At 34.0% G+C, this 26640-nt stretch overlaps 2 protein-coding genes and 1 long non-coding RNA gene across 3 annotated transcripts; 1 reads left to right on the forward strand and 2 right to left on the reverse strand.

The window, feature by feature from the left end:
* The first annotated feature begins 379 nt into the window (after positions 1 to 379).
* LOC123888147 lies at positions 380 to 1018 on the forward strand. The gene is made up of 2 exons (XR_006801987.1): positions 380 to 714; positions 803 to 1018. It is a non-coding gene; the product is annotated as an uncharacterized LOC123888147 (long non-coding RNA).
* Positions 1019 to 2646: 1628 nt separating this feature from the next.
* On the reverse strand, positions 2647 to 13097 carry LOC123888148. Its single transcript, XM_045937113.1, has 13 exons — positions 12245 to 13097; positions 11886 to 12092; positions 11467 to 11778; positions 10450 to 10574; positions 9121 to 10269; positions 8090 to 8231; positions 7816 to 7975; positions 7477 to 7640; positions 6743 to 6828; positions 6239 to 6338; positions 5040 to 5101; positions 3816 to 3975; positions 2647 to 3394 (listed from the first exon to the last, which is right to left on the reverse strand). The coding sequence occupies exons 1-13, from the start codon at positions 13013 to 13015 to the stop codon at positions 3227 to 3229; spliced, it is 3606 nt and encodes a 1201-aa protein (XP_045793069.1). The 5' UTR covers positions 13016 to 13097; the 3' UTR covers positions 2647 to 3226.
* A 2389-nt stretch (positions 13098 to 15486) lies between these two features.
* LOC123888150 (mitochondrial phosphate carrier protein 3, mitochondrial-like) lies at positions 15487 to 19069 on the reverse strand. The gene is made up of 6 exons (XM_045937114.1): positions 18567 to 19069; positions 17376 to 17737; positions 17244 to 17287; positions 16224 to 16438; positions 16009 to 16133; positions 15487 to 15916 (listed from the first exon to the last, which is right to left on the reverse strand). Exons 1-6 carry the CDS (start codon positions 18888 to 18890, stop codon positions 15853 to 15855), a joined length of 1134 nt encoding a protein of 377 aa, XP_045793070.1. The 5' UTR covers positions 18891 to 19069; the 3' UTR covers positions 15487 to 15852.
* Between the last annotated feature and the right edge of the window lie 7571 nt (positions 19070 to 26640).

The following is a 26640-nucleotide window of genomic DNA, read 5'->3' on the forward strand; positions in this document are numbered from 1 at the left end:
ACTTTATCTATGGTGGGAACCAATGCACTTATATTACAATTTTTATTTTGAGGGAAACTGAAAATGCCCAGATTAGTTAAATAAAAATCAAATTTATAATAAACAACTTTACAATTTATATACGTTAGTATAATAAAAAATGCAGATCATACAAACGGGAATATAGAAATACACAAATTAGTTTAAATAAAAATCAAACTTATAATAAACCATTGTTTATAATTTATTTACGTTAATAGAATAAAAAACACGGATCACACAAACAGGCGCGGCCGCTAGTGTATGTATAGTAGTAGTAATTGGAAATTGGAAATCATTCTCAGTTTGTTTGATTTGGGATATTATGATAATATATTGCAGATATCAGGCTCAAGCCATACTCCCTATATGTCAACAACACCAACAGTCCCATTATATTATATTCTGCTCCTTCCTACTACCCACAACAATCACACTCTAATTCATCTACTTATTACCATCCACCACCCCCTGCCGCTTACCAACAACCACCCTACCCTGCTGCTTCCCATTCATCTCCCTATCCACCACCCTCATCATATGCATACCCTCCATCACTATCATCTCCCTATCCTATCCGCCACCCTCCTCATCACCATCACCATACCCTCCTCCCCACTCCTATCCGCCCGCCATCATCAGCTTATCCACCACCTTCATACCCTCCACGGGCAGGTTATCCTCCAAACTCTCCTGGTAAGTAAGTATTTCTTGCTTCTCACCCAACCATTTCAATTTCCATCTCCTGCTTAATTTTCTCCTTTCTTATCATATCTTTTTTCAGGAACATACCCTCCACCGCCATACTGACACAAATCTGCTACTTTCTCAACCAAGGGACCACCGTGCTTTTGTAGATGATTAATTTGTACAATCTTGCCCAGATTTTCAGTTTCTCATTTCTACATTAGGACCATTTAGTCTTAAGTTTTTATTTTGTAGGCATGACTATCTATCTGTCATTCTATTAATACTAAGATGTGGACTTGTAGTGGCACCATATCAACTGTTTATTGCTTACAAAACTCATTATATGCTCTCAATTACTACAGTAAACAAACCAAATGTTTAGGCAACAATAAATTTGTTCCCTTAAGGGTTCGATTCCTGATTTTTTAGTATTAAAAAATTTGGTTGAGAGGATGGGAAGAATCCATCTTATATGCCCCACAAGTTGGTTCACCGGCGGAAATTAGTCACCGCTAAACATGTTAACGAAAAAAAACTACAATAACTTTTCACTACAAACAATATCGTAAAATTTCTTAGGGGGTTATTGTGGAATAGACATTCCTCTTTATGCCATCAAATTTTTTGAATTGTAGGATTGGTCTTGTCCCCTTCCGATATCTTAGTCTACCGGTGAAAGTTTTCACCTTTAGCCTATGTTGGAAGTATTTTTCTAAAAGCTTGGGATATATGGAGTAACAAACATGTTAGTGTTGGGGCAGAATTGTTCTTTTAAATTCAGTCCTAAGTAGCTTTCATATCTTTTACCCCTACTTCCCAAAAATGTCGATGAAGGTATGAAAACTTGTAGTTTAGATCCATAGGACTTTATTGCTGGGAGGGTTTGTCGCGGGAAGAAAATTACATGTACTAGGTTGTCGAAAGTTTGTAAACCAAAGTATGTAGAGGGTTAAGCGTGAAGGATCTTTTTTTTTTTTTGAAACAGTAGGCGTGAAGGATCTTAATATGATGTACCTAAGTTTATTAGCTAAATGGATATGGTGACTACTAGTTAAAGAGATTTTAGTTGCAAGGTATGGGACGTCACTATTAAAATGTCCGATTTTTGGTAGCAAATAGCCGATCTCGCTTCTCTTTGTGGTGGAAGAATTTATGTATTCTAGGTGTATCTTGGGACTCATCCTCAAACTTGTTTTTGGGAGCAATGATGAAAAAGACTGGGGATAAAACTACAAGTCTACAATTCGCTTTAGACATGATATTTAGTTGTTCTGTGAGTTGTTTCATAGATTATATCATGTCTCATAACCAAAGCAGGGTTTTGTTGGTTCTCTTGGGAAGGTGCACCCATGAAGATAATGAATTTCTTTTCGTGCCTCCATATCTTCTTTTTCCCCCATAGTTCACACTTTAACTAGCGAACCTTATAAAAATCTAATTGTTTTGCCCCGTTCACCCCATGAAGGGTGCGAAAAGAAATTTTCTCATTTGTTTGCAAGGTGTAATTCTCCTTTTCTATATTATATAGTATTCCATTTTCACCGGTTAGAAATTGTTAGTATGCCCCAATCACTCTCAACCATTCTCTCTGATTTGTGCTAATAGCTCGTCATACAAGGTTCGAAAGGGATTGTCATCGACATAACATTCAGTTTTGTGGGCGATGATACAAGGAATGAGTGCATCTTTTTTAACAAAGTGAGTGATTATGGGGTGATGGTGGAAATATCAAAGTGCAAACATGCCATAAAACTTCAATATTTGATAGTGTATTATAATAAATAATGTTAATAAATAAAAATTGCTAATTAATGAAACGGAAATGCTACAAATAGGTGAAATAATATTTGTATACTTTTCTCAAATGAGAATAAGGAGGAAAAAAAAAGGAAAGTATGCAAGTAAAAGATGACTTTGATGATCCATGTACAAAAATCATTGAGAATAACAATCATAAGAATATCATTGCATAAAACTTCGATGCACCACAGTATATGACTCGTCACTCGTCAGTATTACATGGTGGATATCACCAAGGCAAAATCAAGACTGTGTCCTATACCATGATCCGGACAAAATATGATGCATTTGATACCAACATTTTTTCTTTGTTCCTTTTCTTTTTACAAAGTAAATTGTAACGTCGTTCATCGAGAATGTAACCCAGACATTCTCCTATCATGTACATAATCTCAACTAGCATTAGTTAGCAACTCCATGGGACAGAGACATGGTCACAGATGCAATGTGTATTTATGTTTTTGTATTTTTCTATTTTGTTCCTTCTTCAAAGATACAATTTTTTACTTCAAGTCATTCCTAACAGTAACATCCATGACTCGGCAAACCAACCCAGGGACACTACCTCAACATGATTTATTGTAATTCCAAAACCTGAGAGGGTGTAAGCGAGAGAATTCCGAGTCACAAATCAATGTTGACCTGTTAAAGCAGGCTTCCTAATCCTAAGCCACAGCTGATGCAATGTGCCATCATTCTTCGTCACAGCTAGCAAAATTCAGACGGCACAGTACCCCATCCCATTGTTAACATGTGAATAATATCCATTATAGTTGAGGTATTCCCAGAAACGAGTAAGCCCAAAATTCAAATGCTTGGGTTCCTTGACATAGCAGATGTGCAATTCATTTAGACTTCTATCAAACTTCTGCTTTATGGAAAGCACCTGCAAACACAGTGAAACAGCTGGTCAGTACATTTACTTGGAGTACATGATCAATTATTTGAGGACATAACTAACATGTTCAAGATAAGATGTTCCATTTCCTTTCGTGTTCTTATCTAATGCATGGATGTTTTCAAGAGGAATTTTTGGCAAATATTAGGTTATTTCGAGGGCATCAGACCCTACAAATAATGAGAAGTGGGAACATTCATTGAGAAGTTTTTCAGAATAAAGGGACACATACATATTGCCATACACAGCAATACCGGTTAAGAATAATGACTTGCAAAGTCTAAATAAGATGCCAAAATGTCAGAAAACGTTACTATTTTCAAAGAACAACATAGTAGTATTTTAATTAAAATCTAGTTATAAAGTATAAGTGTATCAGACATGAGACGCATATGATGCATGGTTTTACCTGGGATATATTGATTGTAGAAAGTTTTCCTAACAAGTCTCCCCGATCATTTCCAATATCCCAAGCACCTAATGAAATACAAGACCGGAAGTCGAGTGCACATTGCAAAATGCTCTCAATAATGCTGCCCACTGCCTTTGTTTCATCAGACAGGAAACATCTGCAATAACATACATAAAAACTCTTACCCTATGAGCTTAAGGACAATATTTTTAGTCCTGTAGTGTGTACATCTTTTCCTCTTGCTATATATTTTTTTGGGAGTTGTAGAAGAAAACTTCCAATTGGAAATTTTTTTTGTGTGCAAGTGGGTACAAGTTCAAAAACTTTACACATCAAAACTTGAACAACAGTTTTACACTATTGAACAAGTATGTAAATAACTACTTAGTATTACTCTCTCCGTCCCTAACTTTGGTCCTTTTAGCTTTTTATTTTTGTCCCAAAACTTTGGTTCTTTTATGAAATCAAGATACAATTAATGATATATTTCCTTTTTTACCCTTACAAAAGCATGCATTAAATAAATTTTATTTTCATTAAATGGATTATGGGTAAAAGGGTCTAAACTTATCTAACTTCATTATTTGTTAATATGCGTGCCCAAACCTTAAAGGATCAAAAATTAGAGACGAAGGGAGTGCAATATTAATTGATTGCAAATTGATCAGTGAGCAAATACCTAATCAACTAGTTATCAGTGTTATAGTATTAATCAATTCTTACAAATCACCTATGTTTGGACCCTTGTTTGAAGTAGAAGAAGAGGAGCAAAACCCGTGGATACCCACCAAAGCCCACCCGGTATAAATGAGAAACAACCACTTTGACTAGGACTGAGTTTAGGTTTTCTCTATTGTCAATGTTGGGGCAGGGGGTGGGTTTGGGATGCTGAAAAATGATTTTAGAAATCATCCATGTTAATCAATTTGTGAAGGAGTAACCACACAGGAAATGGAGCTGGGTCGGGGATAATGTAAGAGAGTTGGGGAAGTGGAGATGGACGGGAGAATTCCCCCTACCCCGACAGCTATAATTGCCAAGCAAGCCTAGAAAGGGTGGCTTGCAGATGTTGGTGAAGACCTTGACTAGGAAAACCAGATTAGACAAATCCATGACTCAATTTGTTAGCTGAGTAAACATAATTGCCAAAATACTTTCTCAAAATTGACTATCTAGTAACTGTCTCTATAACTGATAAGCAGCGATTAAATGTAAACTTACATGCTTAATGAATCAGCAAGATATTCCATGTGCACAGACTCAAGATCCATCATATCTTTCACCTGCATGAATGACAAGAATATCCAAAACATTGATATAGTGATTGATATTTCGAAGCCATACAGATCATCATATCTATCCGGGTAGAGTATTTTACAAAAATGTTTGGTGCTTTTTTGTTTTGTTTCCAATTATAAGAAAAAGTCACAAATTTTAAGATGCGTTAATTGTTAAAATTACTCAAATATCCTCTTTACTAGAAATACATCTTTCTCCATGTAAGTGGGTGAAAAAAACATTTAATGGCAAGATTATATTTGGAATAAACTTTTAAAATTATGACATTAAATTAAATAAACCTCCTTTTTCTTGATATTTTCTTCTTATATTTATATATAGGACCAAAGGTAGTATTTCATAATAAAATAAAGAAGTAAACAGGCACAGCTCAAAAACATGTGGCAGATTGGAACAGTTGAAGAAGATAACCCAAAATCAGATATTTATGCTGTAACCCCCGTTGCCGGAAAAGTAAGGTATTTGGTCGCCAGAAACAAAGCAGAAAGGTGAGGCAATGGGTCACCAGAGAGGCCGAAGAAGCGAAGACGCCTTATCCAATAAAATTAAAAGATTAAAAGCAATGAGATACCCTTTAAGAAAGCAAGCATTCTTTTCAAACCAAAGGATAGTATAAATTGCACAACACCCAAAACGCTCTTGCTAATACATCTAAATCTAACCAGCAGAAACTGTTCCAATTCCAAAGCAGAGGAAGCTTAAAGCTTAGATCCTCACAGGATTATATTATGAATGAGATGTGAGTTAAATGCAACCTAAAGAATTATGTGCAGGATCGGGATGTCTATCTTTTTTTTTTTTCTCTTGTTGCCATGTCTTATACCAAAAGTTCTCCTACAATGAAATAAAAAATACAGTCTCCCAAAAAGGGCACATCCCATGTACATGTATGCACTGAACTTTGCCCAAAATATGGAAAGTAAAAGTTAGATCTAAATTTCAACAAAGCGGCCACAGTTAATAATACACAATATATAAGCAATTATGGAAAAGGGATTTTGTGTGGAAAATAGCTACGTATAAAGCAGCACCATAATGCGTCAACTTATACTTAAGAAGAAAATGATACAAAGAAATGAAACTAAATAAATAAACTACTAAATAGAAGCATTGGCTTAAACCTTATGCTGAAGAGAATGAAGAAACCTGCACCATGACACATGTGATAATTGTGACTCCACATACTGCTGCAAAGTAGATACAAAATGGCTGATCTGGTGCCTGTCAATGAAAGTGGAGTAACGGATGCTTAGAAATGCCAATATGCATATAAAAGAACCTCATCTACGGTATTCAAATTTTATAAGAGGAACTATTTGAATCAATGCCATTGCATTTCCCTTTACTATTAATGGAAAATATTTTGCAAACTTCTGTACATTTGTATCTCTAAGATTTCCTGGACTTCATAGACAGTGTCCCTACCTAGACCACATGGTCCAAACCTCCAAAGCCCTTGTTAGAATATTATAAGGTATTTTATAATATTATAAAATATCTTATATCTTTTATATTAATATAACACTTCATATACATTTAAAATGATAACATGACCCCTGAAGAAGGCCTATCATATCAAATATACATCATGGTCCTAGACTTCTCAAAAAATATCCAGTACATACCTCATCTTCATCAATATATTAAGATGTCCTGCCCCACGCTGGTGCAGTTCAGCATTTAGATCCTTATTGGTTATATGTGCTGTATCCTGTTCACCAAAATTGAAAGAAAATAAGCACTTTCAATAAAATCAAAATCCCTTAGATTCCCTTGAAAAATCAGAATATAAGTGCATCTCTGAACAAATAGAAGCAAGTTGGGATATCACATATTATATACTTCAGAATGTAGATTAAGACTTATGAAATTGCAGGCTCTCAAACATTGTAACAAAAGTTATTTGTAATGAAGTACAGTTCCTGCCAATATTCCTTTATGTGACACCCCCAATTTTTTTATCAAATTCACACACATATAAAGTTGTTTCAGAAATAGAAACAAAACGGAATAAACGCACATAACACACTCACTCACCCAGAACACGACACACATAGACAAGTAGTTGTTTATCTCACAGTTAAAAGTTGTAAAAATTACAGAAAGCTCAATTCCAGAAATGGCATTGTTGTACCATACTATGTTTTATTGATTAATTCAATTCATCAACGATAACTTTGGTATGTGTTATTTCTAAGTTCTGCTTTAATCCATACTATGTTAGCGTCAGCCCATTCATTATGTATTTCATTTCATAGACAAAAATTCACACTTTTTTGGAGGATATAAGAAAAATAAATGCAGATACACAATAATAACAACTGGAAAAGAAATAGGGAACGACTGCAAGAAATCACACCTTTAATGAGCACCACACATCAGTCAGTGAAAATAACGCAAGCTTCACTTGTATCAAAAAGCTGAATATATCAGCATATATTTTTAACGCAGCAGGAGTCAAAATAATACAGAGTGGCCAATCTACATGGTAACCCAGTCCTAAGAAATCGAAGGAACGGACCCCTGCCATTATTTACAAATTTCCTTATCAGAAACATAATTTTACCTTCCACTGAGGGGTAGGGTAAGCTTATCAAAATTGAAATGAAAATATTAATGACAGCAATCACGACAATAATAAAAACAAATAGCTAATCAAAATTGTTGTGTAGTTATTAGAGTAGCAGTATGGATGTACCAATAGCAGATGCTGAAAGAGGTAATTTCCCATGTCCTTTCATGTACACAAACAACCTATCCTTATTAGTGTCTTGCTCACAAGATGACTTCTGAATTGACAATTCAAGTAGGCCTTGAATTTCTGGAAGCCTCTCATTAGCTTCTGTAACAGACCACTTCTGTGATTTGAAGTAAAACAAAGAATGAGTAAACATGCAGTATTGTAGACTAGAGTCAGAACACAAAGTTACGAAATATTAAGCAAGTCATTGTCAATTAGAATTTAGGATTACATGTCGCCAAAGTGACAAGATGAACAAATCTGCCCAATCTGCTAATTCCATAAAATGATACCGCCGCAGTGCTAAAAGATGCTCTTGCAACTTAAACGCCTCCTCAAGCACGTTGATGATTAGTTTGCTGACATAATTGTATCTGGCATCTTTAAGGACATGCAAAGATATTACATAATGATTTCCAAAAGAAATATATTGAGCAAATAAACCCGTTTGAATATGAGAAATTGTTGATAACATTCGGGTGATAACGTATTGTATAATACTTATTCTATATTGTTTCATCTGTTAACTTCCACACATAAGATCTAAACATGGCCAATAAGTTAGCATTGTCCGTCTCAACATATTACATTTTATTCAGGCTTACTGCATAACTTGCACCTTGGTTAGTATAATAATACTAAGAGCACAACATTATTATTGAGCATAAATTCTAAATGGCATCAATTAATTTATGTAGCTTGTCCCACCTGATGAGGTAAGGTCTGATTATTATTTTTGAAAAAACATTTAAGCACCACTAAAGCATTCTATCATTTCAAAATATCAAAATAATTAGCAATATTTGCATTTCCTTTGAGTATTTAAGTGGTTTGGTTCTTCCCCCCCTGATAGCTAGCTTTTAGGGGAGGCTTTTGCTTTTGCAAGTGCTTGGATACCTATCAATTAGTATTAGAGTTGGTTGTCGGTAGCTCGAAGAGGGCTACCTACAGAAGGGCTGACCGAAAAGGATAAGTAAAGCATTGTAAAGTGTAGCTGTCAGGACGTCGGCTATCACGCTCTAGGGTGGTACTACGACAAGGACTTGGGCATTATGGAGTGCCCAAATCCCAGACCGAATAGTATGAGATGTTTGGCGGAGTATTTAAGTGGCTAGGTTCTTCCTCCAAGGAAGGATTCCCCAAGTGCTTGGTTACCTATATAGTATCATGCTGAGAAAAAGAAGCTATAGTGGAATGAAATATAAAACAGCATAACTAAACCATTCAATTACGTTACCAGTATAAATATAAAGATAAGGATACTGAACCATGATTTCCTGTATTAAGCACTTGTCAATTACAATATCAAGTGGCATCTCAAATGTTGACAACAAATTCTGCTTTTGAGTAGCATCACAAACAGCAGTTTTCCTAAATTTTCCCAGGAGTCTTTCCCAACTGCTTCCACCAGATGCATCTGTTAAAACACATCGCTTATGTTCTACCACATCAAGTGCAGCATCAAAACAGTATTTGGGATCATCAACCAACTCATCTTCATTCCTATGGCCAACATCTCCATATTCATTATTGTGATTACCATGAGCAGATGCACAACTATCCAATGGAAACGAAGATGCACTTATAGAGATTGAATTGGTGGGTAATTTGTCCATATAAACCTTACAAGGGTCCTCTACAGTAGAAAAGTTGAAGTAAGGCAAAGTTTGTACATGATCTGCTTTGCCTTTTTCCCCTCTCATTCCCGTCTGTTGAAGCAAAACATTTCTAGTCAACATTAGGTTCTTACTAAAGGGATTAATGCTAGGAAGATTACACAGATGCCCAATTTTTAATGGTTGAAAAGCACACAAATATGAAGCTAGTGTATCATTAACATGTTGATCCTCGCTCAAGGTTTCCCCACTCAAAGTATCACTAATGGCAATGTGGCATAACTGGGAATATTTCAGGGATTGCAGGTGCTTTTCGGTCATCTTTTGCTCAACAGTTCCCTCATCATCAAATGATTTATTCAGTAAGGGGAGCATTGATGAATAACTGTCAATGCAGCTACCTCTCTGTTGAATACTGAATTTACTTGAGTGCCCTGAATTCTCAGGATTTAGAGTATCAAACATGTGACTTGATATCAGTCCCTCATTGGAGGACTTCACCAAATGATCGATGGCACCCATTTTATCACATATTCCATGTGAACCACTGTCTGATTTTTCATGATGACAAGAATTTTGTATTGAACTATTTAAGGTAGTACTCTTCAAGAATTTTAAAGCAGATAGATGACTTTGTTGCTCTGCTATTGGGAAAGGCCAGCCACTAAACTGATCAGACTCCAATTGCTCCTCAGTGCTGTTTAAGGATGAACTTTCAGATGAACCATACACATCTTCCAGCAAAGAGAACCCATCTTCTGTACTTGACACATCCGAGTCCAAATTATCAAATCCCCTGAGAATTTCTACAGAACATCAATAAAGAAGTAACAAAGGGAAATAAAGTCGTAAGGAGTAAGGACAAATGACTAATATGCCAAGCAGAGAATGAGAAACATGTTAATTAGTGCATGCATTTTCATGCTCACACATATTTCCCGGGGGTGGGAGTAGGGGGATGAAAGTAAGAGATTACATATTTGAAGAACTTTTATCTGTTGTTGGACAGACAATAGGTTCGTCTTCGGACATGAGCTGGCCTAGCTTGTCTAAAGTCCCCCCACCATTATCAAAAGAAGGAACTGGAGCATGCATAGGTACCTGCAAAAGGAAATTCTTCATGCATGAGAACGAAAAAACAGAAGTATCTACCTAGTATACGCACAATTAGAAAAGCAATTTTTTTTCTGCTCCATCTCATTTTTTTGGTCCCTAATGGACCCAATTTTATACTTCCTATGCTCCTCCTTTTTCGTTTAGTGTTGCTTCCAAAAATTAATTGTTGATCATAATAAAGATAAAACAAGATCATTGATTGGAACGACAATTTTATTCCATATAAGATCATTGCATCATTAACTTTATCTTAAATAATGGTGATGTATTCTTAAACATAGAGCAGTAACATGACGAACTGCACACAAATGTTATTACTAGAAAACCAACGCATGAATCCGAGAAGCATCGCACTTCCAAGTAACAAGCAATATATAACAATTAGAAGAAAACAACACCTATTTCAGCTCTAGACTACACAACATTCAGATGGCAAGAATCAAGGTTTCACCAAGGTTAAAGAAATACAGTACACAATAATAAAAAGTAAAAATATAAATAAAATTTAAGCTACATGCATCTGCTGTGCAGAAACATTTTGCTTGATGTTAAAAAAAAAAAAAACATATTATTCCCCATATCATAGCATTAAAAAAGAATAAAACCACGTCTAAGGTGAAGGATTACCTGAGCCTTATAAGGACGGTTTTGGTTATATCTCTAGTCGATGTGGGATCTCAACAAATACTAATACTTATTCTAATCAAATAGGAAACAAACCATGAAAATAACTAAGAAATATGAAAAGAAAACATAAGACGTAATCCCTTTCTTTTCTCTTGGAAATAAATTATTTATTGCTATCGCAAAATAACTGAAAGTAAATGGAAGTAAAAAGTGCACTGTACAAACAATCAAAACTATGAAGTATGATTACCTGCTGATATCTAACTTGTAAGCTGCTCAAAAGGCTTTCGATTTTTCCATTCATCCTTTTATAGTAGCTTTCTCTTGCAAGCACCGTATTTTCTATAATATCTTTGCTGAAAGTGAGTGGAGAAAAATAAGACAGACTATTGCTTGAGAAGCCACTCGAGCAGGGTAGAAAGTCATCGGAACTATGTTCTCCAGCAGCAACATGAATGCACAGCTCAAGTAATTTCAACAGTACTTGAAGCTGCTGACCAGCTCTAACAAGTGGAACCAGTAAGTCCTTGAGAAATCCAGGAATGGGAACTCCATCTCGCAACTGACATTACAAAGTCTCCACTGTGTCAATCAATCTAACAAGGCAATAGTACTACATTATTATACATATGAAAAAACAGGTTGCAGATCAGTGCATGAAAGAATTACCCTGATACTTGTCGATGGGAAGTCAACAGAATTACCAGCTTGATCATGCGACTTAGGAGAAAAACAGTCCATATTTTCAACAATAAATTCATTATAGGGATCATGGATTTCAGCTTTGAAAATCCAAGATCTAATGAACCCACAATACGGTTCACAGGATTGAAGAAAAAGAAACTTGAGCAAAGCACAGTGAGCAGAATCAGCAACCTAAATTTCAGAATATGAATAATAAATTAAGTTGAGACAGTAATTTATGTTTATGATTGTATACAAATAAGAATCACAAAATAAAAGCAGCAGTAGATATACAAATAAATAAATAAATAAATAAAAGACATTGAATAAATAAGGTGATTGACCTGTAATTGTGCATACAAATAAGTTAATAAGTTCCCCCCTCTGTAGAAGTTACAAAATTGAGAAGTAGCTTTAGTAATGAGATTCTCAAAATCAGTATCTGAAACGCAAAGAGCCAAGTTTTGTAGGTTACATATATTTGCAAGGGCTTGAATCTGAACTGTGAGTTGTTTTGTGTGGAGAAATAACTCAAGCAGTGTAATTTCAGAATGTGAAACACTGTTCAAACAACCAGGGTGTTTGGATTTGGAGGAGGAACGTCTGAAAATTAGAGATGAGTGGATTGTGTTAAGTCCAGAAATGTATCCTTGTAAGACATTTCCGACGGCAACGGCGAAGGCTTGATTGACAAGAGTATAGGGAGGAAGGTGTTGATTTTGGGAAATTGAATTGTCTGTAAAATGATCTACAAAATGACGGAGAAGGAAAACGAGAGAGCCGGTGGAAGCAATAGATAGAAGTATATTTGAGAGAGAGTGAGTGGTGGAAGCACGATGGAGGAGGAAGGTGTTATTGGGGGGATGGGGATTGGAAGAAAGGAAAGGGTTTGATATGTTATGGATAGTGATAAGGGATGATTTAAGACCTAACAAAGCATTGGTAGCCAATCTCACCAAACATGGTTCAGAGAGAGTGGAGAGGGTTTGATTCGATGATGAATTTGATTCGCGTAGTGTTCTTCTTCCTCCTCCTTCCCAAGTGTTTCGAGGAAGCCATGGATCTTGTTGTATTTTCAAATTCTTCAACAAAGACTCACTCATAGACCATTCCATCTCTCGATTCAGTTCACTATTTCTTCCATTGTTGGTTGGAGGGTTCTTTACCACTTCTTGTCAAACCATTTATAATGTGTTCGAGAGTTTTTAAAAAGGTTAATTTAAAATTTAAATTTAAATTTTTGAAATCTTTTTAAAGATTGTGTCCCTTCCAGTGGCGGATTAAGGACCCCGAGTCAGGGGGTGCAGACTTTTTATTTTTATTAATAATCGTTATAATATATAAATAAAATAGTAAAGAAGAAATTGGTGAAAAAATAAGTTATTGATGTAACATTAAAAAAGCAAAATATAATACTTATTTTCATACATTTTTATAGGCTAAATCAACAAGTGTCCTCATGAGCATAACTTAGTTGGTAGGGACATCACATATATATTATGTAGAGTCTAGTTCGAACCCTGAACACACAACTTATTCACCTTTAAGGTGGAATTTTCAGCCACTAAATTACTAGATCAAAAACAAAAAAGTAGTGAGTGTCCGAATCAAAACAAAAGGAAAATGTTAACTACTTAACTGTGTTCTTGCGACATCAGTTAAAGAATTAAATATGATAAATAAGTCTTGAAATTTGATATTTTTATTTTTAAAAAATATAAATAATATTTGTTTTAATGTAAAAATTATCTTTTAGTTTCCTTAACTAATATATTTGGGACACTGATTAACATGATGAAAAACAAAAGATGAGTTATATTGAGTAGGTATACTCCTATATAATTAAAAAAATAAAATAGTAGTAGTGTAGTAAAAGACAGGAGGAAAAGTTGGCCTCCTATATGTTATACTGTATCATGAAAAAATGAGGTGCAAAGTCAATAATTCAGGGTGTGCAAATGCAATAAACATCATGATATTGGTGCAAAAGTTGAAATCTCAGAGGGTGCAGCTGCACACCGTGGAGTGCATGTAGCTCCGCCTCTGGTCCCTTCATCATTTGCCATAAGTTTTTCTATAAATAGAGACACTTAGGAGGCAGAAAACATACAACAGAAATTATGTGTTTCCATGAGTAAGGATTCTGTCTGAAATTTTTCTAAATCATTTCTTCATTTCTCTAGTGCATAAGGGTCATTGAAGAAACTTTATTCTGTAAACTATCGTTGATCGATATGTTTGATATGTATGTGCAATTCATGTCAAGGTTTCCAAAGTATCCTGAAGGGGATTCGCCGGTTAACCCTTTTGCATCCGGTTTGCATAAACTGGTGGGGGCGAATAGAACCTAAAGTTTAGTGTGATACACACGCTTTGGAATTTATGTGCACTATCATCATGTGTTCTTCTTCATCATCTTCTTGTTCGAGTATTTGCAGCAGTCCCCCAACAAAATGTTCTAACATAATGTTCCTCATCCCTGTCCTCATTCATTCTCCGCTTCCGGAAATATTCTTCCTTCATCCCCATCCATGCGGATAATGCCATAATGGTATAGTCCTCTCGGCCGGGAAAAAAAAAACTCAAGGGTCAAAATCCGTTGACTTTTGAATACCAGTAGACATTTAAAAAAAAATGAAAAATTTCAATTGAATATCAACATATGATTTTGTTGCCCTGAACAAAAAAAATCTTAATCCAATATATATAACCCTCTTCATTTAGGAGCCTTTAGGAGCCTAGTTTTGAATGGTTGCAACTTGCAAGTTTCTTGAAGACGAAATATATAGTGCAAGTTTCATGGTCGCTGCAACATATATAACCCTCTTCATTCTCATGTTTTCACTCATTCGTTTAAGCGGCGGCATATATTAAGTTACATTACATCCCACTGCATTCTTATTTGTAATTGTTATCTATTTATATTAAGTTTTTTGCTTTACTGAATAAATCCTTATTTATATGGAATTTAATTTATAAATGTTTTACAGTATAATAGATTTTCATGTTTAAAAAATTGATGTCAGTCGATGATTAGATTTATGTTGAAGAGCTATAGCTCCTCAACTCGTGTGATTGTTATGTTATTCAGATGTCTCATTAACAAATTTAGTTTAGTCAAAAACAAAAAATTAACAAATTTAGTAGGTATGCGTTCTAAGAGAGAAAACTGTGTTCAAAATATAATCTATAAACATCAAGAGACTTGTTGTAAGGGTATATGGAAAGAAAAGCAAATTAGTTTAAAAATCTCTATGCTCCCAGATTTGGATCTCTCCAATTTTTACTCATGTTTTCTCTCCTTTTACTTAATCCAATGGTTGATTTTCCCTCCTTTTTATTCTTTATAATTTACAAACCTTAGATTAAGAAAAAGGAGAGGAAACCTAAGGAAAAATTGGAGAGGATCCTCCCTTCCCTCCACTCACCCTGATTGAACCAAACAGATCCTTTAAGGTTTATTTTGCACTATGAAAGAATAGTTGGTTCCTATCTAATGAATTGCAAGAAACTGACAGTGAAAACATGTGATAGCAACATAAGAAACGTAACAAAAAAAACCCAGATGAAAATCAATCAGGTAAACTAGAAGAAAAATTGATCTCAACCTAGGCATTGCATATGCATCCATGCTTATGCATAGACAGACAATAAAACAAATGTGTGTATTCCCGTTTGACAGAGGCGTGTAGTGACCCTAACACGCAAAATTATATCATTCCTAGCTACAAAGGTTTCAGCAACTGGAAGGATTCGAGCAAAACCATCCTACCAAAAATCAAAATAACCAAATGCAAGAAGAATGGAAACAATGTCTGAACTTCAAAAGAATATTATCCGGCCATGCTTGAGAACTGAAGCAACCTCAGCACTCCTCTGTTTATTTATGGTCCCTATTTGCTGGTTTCCTAAGTTTCTTAAACAAACTATAAATTGTGTCGCCATCGTCACTTTATGCACTTTCAATCTCGGCAGGAACAGCAACAGGAGCAGGAGCAGCACCACCAGTGGTTGGCCTAACAAAGAGAAAAAATAATTAATACACACATCTTAATGAAGAGCATGAGATGTATGAAACGATATCCCAGACAAAGTTGTATAAACTTACAGCCCCACAAAGACTTTGAAAGCATCATATATTCCCCACTGGGCTCCGGTAAGTGTTCCAATCATAACAATACGGAGGGGGAGACCACGGGTGAAAAGACCAACAACACCAAACTTCTTAACAGCCTGCATCAAATAGTAGATAAATCTCAGATACTTGTCGAAAACAGATAAGATGCAAAACAATTACATAAATATGATCTAGATGAAACTCACATCACCAACTGTTGCACCTTTGGCGTTGTTCAGAAAAGAGACAAGATTATCAGCAGGATGAGACACAATTGCACAAAGTACACCAGCAATGTATCCACCAGCAAAACTGACACCAAGTTGCAGGCCTTTGCTGCACTCATTCTTTGGTGTGGGGATGGCATGCTTATAGATCTGCTCAACAATGGTCTCAAAAGAGGCAAATTTCATCATTGTGTCTGCAAGAAATAATATTCTTTAGTTCTACAGATCTCATAATAAGGTATCATGCCATTTGGTAAACTTAAATTGCAAAACAGCAAACTTCACCAGTATTCATATTAGAGTTTCATCATTTCTAAGCAAACAATAATTACAATTATTTTATACATTTGAACAGAGGATACATAAGCAGGGGTACAAAAACTGTCCATATAATGACAAAAAAGTCAAGTTTTACTACATCCGGTCCTAAACATAAGAAAAAGTTGATGTATCTGATTTGAACAAGATAAATCAACTTTTGTTGACCCAGGAGGGAGTATTATCAATTTTAAATATAATACCAATAAGCATTCTATTGTATCTAAAATCTACAATAAATAACTATATCCCTTCATAACAAGTACAAAACTAATCAGTAATTTCCTACCAGGATTTATAAAAAAATACCCGCAAGATCATTGACTTTTTGTACAGAGACAATTAAAAGAATGTAGCATGTATCCTTGACAAACTTATGACTTAGTATACAATGAATTTCTATAATCCTAAGAATAGAATCAGGTCACTAATCCTAAATGATAAATTCAAACAACAAAATATCAATTCGATAATTGACTATAACTCCAACAAGGTAGTGCTACATGGCCAACAAGCATCACATGAGAAGCAACATGATATATTGGGAAAATAATGTACAAACTAAAATGCCTCAGTTGGTAACCTAAATAGTAGATATTGAACAGCATACAAACAGCCAATTCAGCAAGAGAGGAATTTAAAGTATAATACAAATTATAATCTTTAAGATGGCGAACATACATGGAATTTGACGTCCCCATAGAGGCACTAATCCCTTGTACAGCCTGAAATAATGAGAGTTAATTAGATCACGTCCTAATTTCTAGCATAAATCATGAGCATACCCCAAAGCTAACGAGTTTATAAGCATACCCCAAAGCTCCTTCAGACTTGACAAATTTTGGGAGCCCATCACCCAAACCTCTTGCGAAACCAGGCTGAGTTTGGACACGGACCTTAACAGCCTCAAATGGGCAAAGTGCAATGTCAGCAATAACCTCAGCAGATGCTGAACCAGCAAGGTAGATCAAGGTCTTGTACTTTGCTGCATACTCTGGGCCAGCAATATCAGAATAGTACTTCTTAAAGAACTCATAGAATCCAAATTTGCAAGCACCCTGTGCACTGTAACCAAGCAAGGTTGGCACCCATCCACGGAAAAAGCCCTTAACTCCCTGCTCCTTGAGCAAAACTCCAAAACCTGATGAGATACTCTTGTACTTTGCAGGGTCAATCTGAAATCAATAATCAACCCACAGATTACAACACAATACGATAGAGAACTACAACCAACTAAACAATTCCAATTTTAACTCCAACAAAAAAAACTAAGTCAGCAACACTGGTAATTAACATTGACAACAGAACATACATATCAAGATTTAAGACTAACAAACTCTGAAGTCATCGAGATAGTCAACAACGCTGGTAATTAACATTGACAACAGAATACACGCATCAAGACTAACAAACTCTGAAGTCATCGAGATAGTCAACAACGCTGGTAATTAACATTGACAATAGAACATACGCATAAAGACTAACAAACTCTGAAGCCATCGAGATAGTCAACAACGCTGGTAATTAACATTGACAATATAATACAGGCATCAAAGATTCAAGACTAACAAACTCCGAAAGTCATCGAGATAGTCAATTAACAAATTATGATCATTCTCCTCAGCACAATCCTACACAATCTCAGCAGAGTAAGACACTGCTATAACAACGAAATTCAAAGAACATTTATCCAAGAAACCGCAAAATTATAATACACTAATAAACACAAACATAATCGCAAAGCTTCATAATAACAAAATGAAATCAAAAGTGAAATTTAACAAAGCACAAATCAAACAATCCTCCAATTCAACAAACAGCCAGCCAGCACCAACAAACCTTCACAGATCTAACTAACCAAAACAACAGTATCATAGATTCATAATCAAAATTCCTAAAATAACATTCAGCAAAACCTAAAACCAAATCACAGATCTAAACAATCACAAATCAAAATCAAGCAAGAAAATAATCAAGATCTGAGCACAAAAAGAGAAAGATAACCTGCATATTACACTTGACTAAGTCAAGAGGAGTAACACTCATATGAGTAAGACCACAGCTAAGAATTCCACCAGCAGTACAAGCAGCATAGAAAGCCGGCGAATACATCTCGATCTTACCGAACGGTTCCTTAGGAGAAGGAATCATGAAACCGGCGGATCCAGTTGAACGCATGGAAGGTGACGGCGGAGTACTGGGAACAGGAGCGGAAGCGGAACCGGAATTGATGATCTGGTGAATAACAGGTAGGGTTTTGGGGGAAGAACCGTAGAGAAATGAAGGGATCATTGTTCTACGAGAAGAAGATTCTGATGAGTTAGTCATTTTCAAGAGAGAAATGCGAGAGAAGATTTGTGAGAAATGGGTTTGATTGATTTCTCTCCCAATTCTTCGCTGCGTTTGCACTCTCTCTGTTTGCTTTTTTGCACCAATGACTGCGTTTCGACTCTTCACTTTATATCGCTATGGAAAATTATGTAAGGACTGAAATGCCCTTGCATTTTGTCGAAATTATCGCGTTGACACTGCCATTAAATTACAGTCTTTTATGCGCATTCAACAAAATTGATTAAAAAAAAAAGAACTGTCTTCAACAAAATAAAATGAGAAATTAGTAAAGAAATGAAAAATGTAAAAGTATTTTTTTTTTAAATTATATATTCAATGTATTAAAGTTTAAAAAGGCATTTTTACCCCGATAATCTGGTTTGATTCAGTGTATCCAACAAAATTCTAAGATACTAAGAATATACTTTTATTTTTTTAATACAGTTTTTTAATTTCTTTATTTAACTTTTTTTTTATACTTCTTTATTTAACTTCTAAACTTATACTTAATGGGCACAAGTTAGTATGACTTTTTACGAATTTTTTTGTGCTAATCAGTAATTCTTCTAGGAAGGAGACATATAATAGGACAATTATTTTTAAATATTGAACAATTTTTTGTTTTTTACAATATTTTTTATAATAAAAACTGAATACATTGCTTATTTAATGAATTTAAAAAGTGATGGAGTAAGAAAAAATGGAAATAATAGTTAAGAAATTAAAAATATAAAAGGATTTTTTTTTGAAAATATGCCTTAAAAATATAAAAGTATTTTGACTAAACTTTGTTCTGAGTTAACCTCTCCAAAAGCGCATTGAAGATATTGGATCAAGAATGGAGAACAATAGCGGAGATAAAACGTTTCGAATCATAATATGTGACAGATCAGAAATTTGTGTGATTCGTGCAATTTGGTAGAGAAGCTAGGAGATCATTAGAAGTGCGAAGCTTTTTGATTCACGATAGAGCGATTAGAGAATAACAAAGAGCTAGGAGGGGTATTTAGATTTTGAAAACTTGATATTTGGATTTTGAGATTCACGGTGATTTTTGTTTTCTAATATTTTTTATTTATATTTTGAAAAATAAGTTTGCAATTTTTTTTTTGAAAATTTTTAATCATAATTTTTAAATTAAAATAAGATAAAAAAAAATTTTAAATAAACTTAAAGGTTGCCTGCAAAATATTGAATTAGCAAATATTTTCGCTTTAAAAAAAATTAGCAATTGATTTTGAGACAGAATTTACAGTCGCTAATTTTCGGTTACTAAATTTCACCAACGACCGATTTAGCGACCAAAATAATTTTGATTTTAGAACTTAGCATATTGATCTCTAATTCAATCTCTAAAGTGACCTCGGTCACTAAATCGGTCTTTAAATGCGAGATTTCTAGTAGTGAAGACTTCTAACCCTAAACTTTGTTGGGAAATGTTGGAATCGCAAGAAAAATGAGCTTTGTGTCTTAGACACAAGGTTATTAAGAAGAATACAATGATTGGATGTTGGAATGCGCGGATTATTTTTTATAATTCTTGTTGGGAAATTAGTAAAGGCGATACCATCAAATTCTGAAAACAAGATTGAAGTGGCACCATTTTGCATCATATGTTGAATATTCAACCTGGATTATTCCAATCGACATTAAACTTGGGTTTCTTACTCTTTTACTTTATTGTCAAGATATTTCAATTCCCTTAGAGGATAAGGAAATTTATCTCATCTGGAAGTCTGCTTCTTCTGCCACTTTATCTCTCAGAGATGCATATTGTTTTCAAAAATCTTCTGTAATGGTTTGTAGCTAGACCAAGACCATATGGAACTCTAATGTGCTCCTCTGAGGTCTCTCTTGGTTCAGAGATTTTTTATATAACAAGCTTTCAATAATACATAAGAATTTATTTATTTGCATAAACACTGTTTGAATAAGCTTAAAAATAAGCTAATTCAAACGAACTCATAGTTTATTTTGACAAACTAATTCAATTAGTTTGGAACTTATTAATTCTTATTCCAATTTACCCTTATTAACTTGAGAGCAGCTATGCTCCTTTTCTTAATGCTCTATTTCTTCCTTTTCTTTTCATAGGTTAAAGACATGTGGCAAAATTAAATCTAATGGCCGAGAATAAAAAAGGTACAATACACATCTTTCTCTGATACCACAAATGTACAAGTTCCATGAACCATCTTTGATACTGTACACACCTCACTCCACTCTCATCACTGGCGCCTCTTCGTTGCCTCGTCGCCACCGCTGTCATCAAACATTCTCCGTTTTCTTGCCACCACCGCCGTTATGTTGTTAGAATTTGAGTTGTTTGATTTCTAGATCTGGTTTGTATAGTTCTTCCTTCACATCCTCTCTTTATGTTTCGTGAGTTTTCTGGGCTTGTTGAACCATTGTTCTACCTATGAGGTGAAATGGTGAATATTAAAGGTGTTAAACCATGAGGATGAAGGTTGATTTTCTAGGTTAATTTAGAATTGTGTTGTTACTGTGCTGCCATGGAGTTTTCACTCATTTGCTTCATTTGAATTCATGAAATTTTCACAACTACATTTGAATTAAAACAGTGGCGGCGGTGGCAGAGGTGGCTGTGGCAAGGGTGATGAAGAAGATGGAAAGAAGAAGTAACGCACGCATTTTGATTCTTTTGTTTTGTTCTATTTTTAATTTTTTATTATTTAATTATAGTCATTAAATTCGAATCATCAGATCTATTGTTGCCACATGTCTTCAATCTATAAAAAGAAAAGGAGAAAAAGGAACCTTAGGAAAAGGAGCAAAGTTGCTCTCAATTAAGTTACTCTTTTTTTTTACGCAATTAAACATAATTTTACCCAAAATTCAATTGGTTCTCTACTAGTATAAACAAACAAAGTAAAAGTTTATTATTATAAAATGAAATAAAACTTAAAATAATACTATACGTGCAATGAAACACTTGAAATAATCAATAACAGACATTAAGCTAGTATTTGCACTAATATTTAAACTAATATGTGTACAAGAGACTAACAGTCATGAATAATTTTTTGAACAAGAACAGTCATCAATAATAAATACCAAACTAATATTTATATTAATATTTGTACGAATATCTATATAGAATGACTTGAAATTATCTATTTTTTTTTCTAAGAAAATATTGTGATGAGCTGATGTGGCTATAGTCACACTGAGCCTTAAAGGATCCGCCCTTGGGCCCACTCCAATCTTCTTTTTTTTTTTTTTTTTCAATTATGCAATTGTTTACACATTAGTATATACAATAGGGTAAATTCTAATATGGACATCAAGTGGTCCATGGTGGACCAGTCATGAATAACATTATAACGAATACGAATTTTACAAAATTCACCGTTGGATTGAAAGTTTATATCATATAGATTATCCATATAAAAATTTAGAAAAATTGAAAATCATTTGATATGTTATTGAGACACATCAAGATTAACAGTTTATTAAATAACGTAAATCTTGATGGATCTCAATAACATATCAAATGATTTTCAAAAAATTTTAAAAAATTTATGGATGATCATATTCGGTAGATCACTTGTCCACGGTGGACCACTTGTGAAGGTGGTCCACCGTAGCATTAGCCAATAGAATATTAGTCCCTCATTTATTTTACGAGAAATCTTTTATATTTATTAGTCGATCTTTAATAATATGTATTTATTTATCAGGTAATTTATTTATCAGTTTAGTGACTAGAAATTAATCTTTTGAAATGAATAATGAAAAATTTTAAATTCAAATTTCGACTTCGGCACATATAATGAAGTTCTTACAAACCGAGATATGCTTATAAGAACAATATTATTTTTAATATTGATTAAGTTATTCGTATTTTCATGTTTTTATATAGATAGTTTTGTTTTTCAATTGAAAGTATATCATCATTTCTTTCTATGAAACCATTTCATCGATTTTATTATGGGGTGGTTTTTTTTTTTTGTTGGTTACAGTGAGCTGGGAATCGAACTCAGGACCTATTACATACTACTCAAACCCCTCACCATTAGACTAAACTTAGTGACTTTTAGTTTGGACTCATAGAAAGTTTTTTTTTTTTACTAAAAAATATGGATTCATTCATTCAAATTGAAAGTACATCTGATCATTACAAAATCAAGATTGCTAAAAACTGAAAAAATGTGAATCTACAAGCAGCACCTAGGTTAATAGCATACAACAGCATCATGAAAGTGCCTACAAATATGACAAAATAAAAGTAACCGAAATCTTGATACTCTCAGATCTGCAACGTTGACGTCCAAGTTTTCATCAGATTTGTAATGAGTTGAGGTAGATATGTCAATTTGAATCAACGAAATACCGTACTAAAATGAACCACCAACAAACGCCGCACAAGACGACGTCAAACACAACGCCGCACAAGACGACGTCAAACACAACGCCGCACAAGATGACGCCAAACACAATGCCGCACAAGACGACGACAAACTTAAAAAACAAAAAACAAGAAGCAAATATGTGTGGATAATCACTTATTTGAATGAAAAGAAAAGAAAAAATAATTCAGATGGGTGATTTAGGATCAAAATTGATCCTAAAACCACCCCTCCTTGGTGGATGAACAAAAGAGAAAACAAGGGGTGAGGGGGGAGGGGTGGCGACTCTATTAAGTGTGGGTCGGAGTCGGACCCATAGAAAGATTGGTCTTCGTAAAAAAAAAATGGTCTAACTTGGACCAATTTTTTCTGCCCTTAGATTAAATCTCCCCATCAAATCTCACTCTCCCTCCCTCCCTCTCTCCAAGGCTCCAACTCTTTTCTCTTCACACAAGTGACACAACAACACCCTTTATCTTCAACCACTCTCCTTTCGCTTTAATCCCTTCAATTTATGCTATTGTCTCATACCATAATCTGCGGTGTGAGTACGATACTGGTACCTGATACGAGTATCGGTATGGGGTACGAGATTTTTAGAAAAACTAATATATGTGCATGGGTATAAATTAAGGTACGATTATGTTCCCAGTACTGGTACGAATATATACCCGATATTGATATTCTCCCTCAAATGGAATGTCCGTGCATGATAGACCATAATGCAAGTGAAATCTTCTACTAATACTTCAATGTCAAAATCAACTTTAAAATAAATGCAGGTTGTTTTTTCTAATGTCTTCATTATCTATTTTCACTAATTTTATTTTGTTTCCTAATGTCTTCATTATCTATTTTCACTAAGGGCAGAAAAAATTGGTCCAAACTAAAATTACCCTTTATTTTGGGAGTAATGCTCAGGATTTCAGTTTGTATTTCATGATGATGATGAATGATAATGAAAGAAAATGGCCACTTAAGCATTAGAAATATACAGTATTTGCAAATGTGGTGCGTCCTTAAGTAATAAGATAGGAGATGAATGGCAATTGTTGCACAATGTTGTGGACATGGAATATTCTTTCGTCACAACAATTGATAGTAGTAATTAATTATTGGAAGAATCGTTGATCAAAATTCAACGCCACCTAACCTTTCGTTGCCTCTCCATCCTCCAATTGCGTTGGCACAACTTTTGTTGATTTGGGAAAACTCAAATCCAACTTGCCAATTTGGCGCGCAACTATACTAATTAGAATTAATTCTGAAATTTTTTATACTAATTAGAATTTTACTGAAATTTTTTAGTGTATGTATAGAATTAATTCTTGTAGGAATCGATTCTAATTCGAAGTTAGGAATGGATTATAGCTTTTAAATTTACATTTAAATTTATTATTCAACTTTTTTTTATATAAATATTTTCAAACATAAATCTCTTTACCTTCAATTCTTTTTAAATAAAATCAATTTTATAAAATTAATTCAACAAAATCACTTTTTTTTTTTTAATCATAGAACTAAACATGCACTTACAACATCTGTTTATTACTCGGACAATTTTTTTTAATACTCACGTTTTTAAAAGGAGGTTTTTATATTTAGGGGTAAAGTGAGTAATGTTTTCAAATGCTTCTCACTAATTAATTTTATTTTTTTTTGTCAAGTTTTCACTAATAACTCTACATTAATACATTTCCAACAACATTACTCCTTTCGTCAATTATTATACGCAAGTATTCGATTTTCATATTCACTCCCTTTAGCCTTATATATAAGTAACAATTCACTTTTTATGTTCATTTAATAATTGATATGTTTAATCTATATTATTGATTAGATATATCAGTTATTCAATGAATCTAAAAAAATAAATTTATAAAATATATAAAAGATCATAGTATTAAATAACTAATGTATTAGAAATTGTAGGGAGTACTAGTTATGTGAGCCTTATAATTAGAATAAGATACCTAGGGGGCCTTAAGAGAACATCTAATATGTATTAAACCTAATTCCTTTAAAGTTTGTTCGATCTGCTAAAATATAAGAGGATAGACATGACAACTTTAATTGTACTTGGTTGATTTTAAAATTATTTCTAGGACTGGATAAATTAGGGGCCAAAAGACTTGACAGAAACTAAAATTTTAGTCCCCCGCTGAATAACAAGACAACTCTTTGACCCCTGCACAAAATATTTAAAACATTAAAATAACTTTTTTCCACCAAACATTATACAAAATAAATTTTGTTCAATAGCTTAAACTTTATCATATGTACGTTGCTCTATCCAATATTATTTTGTCAAATATTTACATTTGCGTAAAAATAGATCAACAATCCCTAATTATGTAAAAAAATATGCAAATGGGTGATTTTTCTGTTGGCCCCTGCATATTTTTTTTGTTGCTTTTAATCTAAATAAGTGATTTTTCACTTATATTGAGTCTTTTGGTTGTTTTTTCTTTGTATTTGTGATATCGTCGTTTGAGTGAGGTGTTTGTGTTGGTCGTCGTCTTGGTACGGCGTTGTTGATTTCTCCTTCTTGTTATGGTGTTCGTTTAGTTCATATTGAAAGATTATCTTCAATCAATTGCAGATTCAATCAATGATTTGGGCATCAATGTTGCAAATCCGGAAGCATGAACATTTCAGTGACTTTAATTTTAACATATTATTATTTGTAGGCATTTTGCCGTTGTATGCTATTAACACAGATGCTGCGAGTTTGTTCGCAGATTCATCTTTTTTGTTTTTAGCGATGTTGAATTTGTAGTTGGATCTGATGTACTCTATCGATTATTGAAATGAATGAATATCGTTATGTACGTAGTTTCTTTTATAAAAGAAAGATATATGCATGCAATTTTCATCGTTGTTGCCGATAACTAATCTCCGCCGGCACACAAAGTGGATTATCTCCCTCCCAATCGAATTATTTTCATACACATGACTACATGAGTCATAAATCGAATCCCTATAACTATTTTTTTTAAGAACCCGTAATTCTTATCATTTGGACTAATTCATTGTTATCATCCTATCATGTTTTTATCCAACACTATCTCATATATTGCGTTAGAAGAAAAAAAACGCAATCTCATATATCATCTCTATTCTTTTTTTTTTTGGTACAAATCATCTCTATTCTATCAAGACCATCAAAGTCAATTGTTACAAAAATTATTGTCATTAATGTACAATCAATCATCCACATAATTAGTAATAATTGACATTGTATATAGAATGAACTCTAATAAAATCTGATGAAGAATCTATTTAACGTTTGTCCTAGGCTATATGCCAGCTAGTACATGATCAGAATTCAAATTCTTTACTTGCTTCTTTACACACTTTACGTACCCTGTTGTCTT

Source organism: Trifolium pratense, linkage group LG6, assembly GCF_020283565.1.
Source record: "Trifolium pratense cultivar HEN17-A07 linkage group LG6, ARS_RC_1.1, whole genome shotgun sequence".
Lineage (NCBI taxonomy): Eukaryota > Viridiplantae > Streptophyta > Magnoliopsida > Fabales > Fabaceae > Trifolium > Trifolium pratense.

Excerpts from the sequence above, each read along its gene's own strand:
- LOC123888150 (XM_045937114.1), bottom strand. The coding sequence starts at position 18,890 with ATGACTAACTCATCAGAATCTTCTTCTCGTAGAACAATGATCCCTTCA. Across the intron at positions 17,738-18,566 it reads TAGTCAAGTGTAATATGCAG|ATTGACCCTGCAAAGTACAA; the intron begins GTTATCTTTCTC and ends TATTGATTTCAG. Across the intron at positions 17,288-17,375 it reads AAGTCTGAAGGAGCTTTGGG|GCTGTACAAGGGATTAGTGC; the intron begins GTATGCTTATAA and ends TCATTATTTCAG.
- LOC123888148 (XM_045937113.1), bottom strand. The coding sequence starts at position 13,015 with ATGGAATGGTCTATGAGTGAGTCTTTGTTGAAGAATTTGAAAATACAA. Across the intron at positions 6,339-6,742 it reads AATATATTGATGAAGATGAG|GCACCAGATCAGCCATTTTG; the intron begins GTATGTACTGGA and ends TTTCATTGACAG. Across the intron at positions 3,395-3,815 it reads CTACAATCAATATATCCCAG|GTGCTTTCCATAAAGCAGAA; the intron begins GTAAAACCATGC and ends CTGTGTTTGCAG.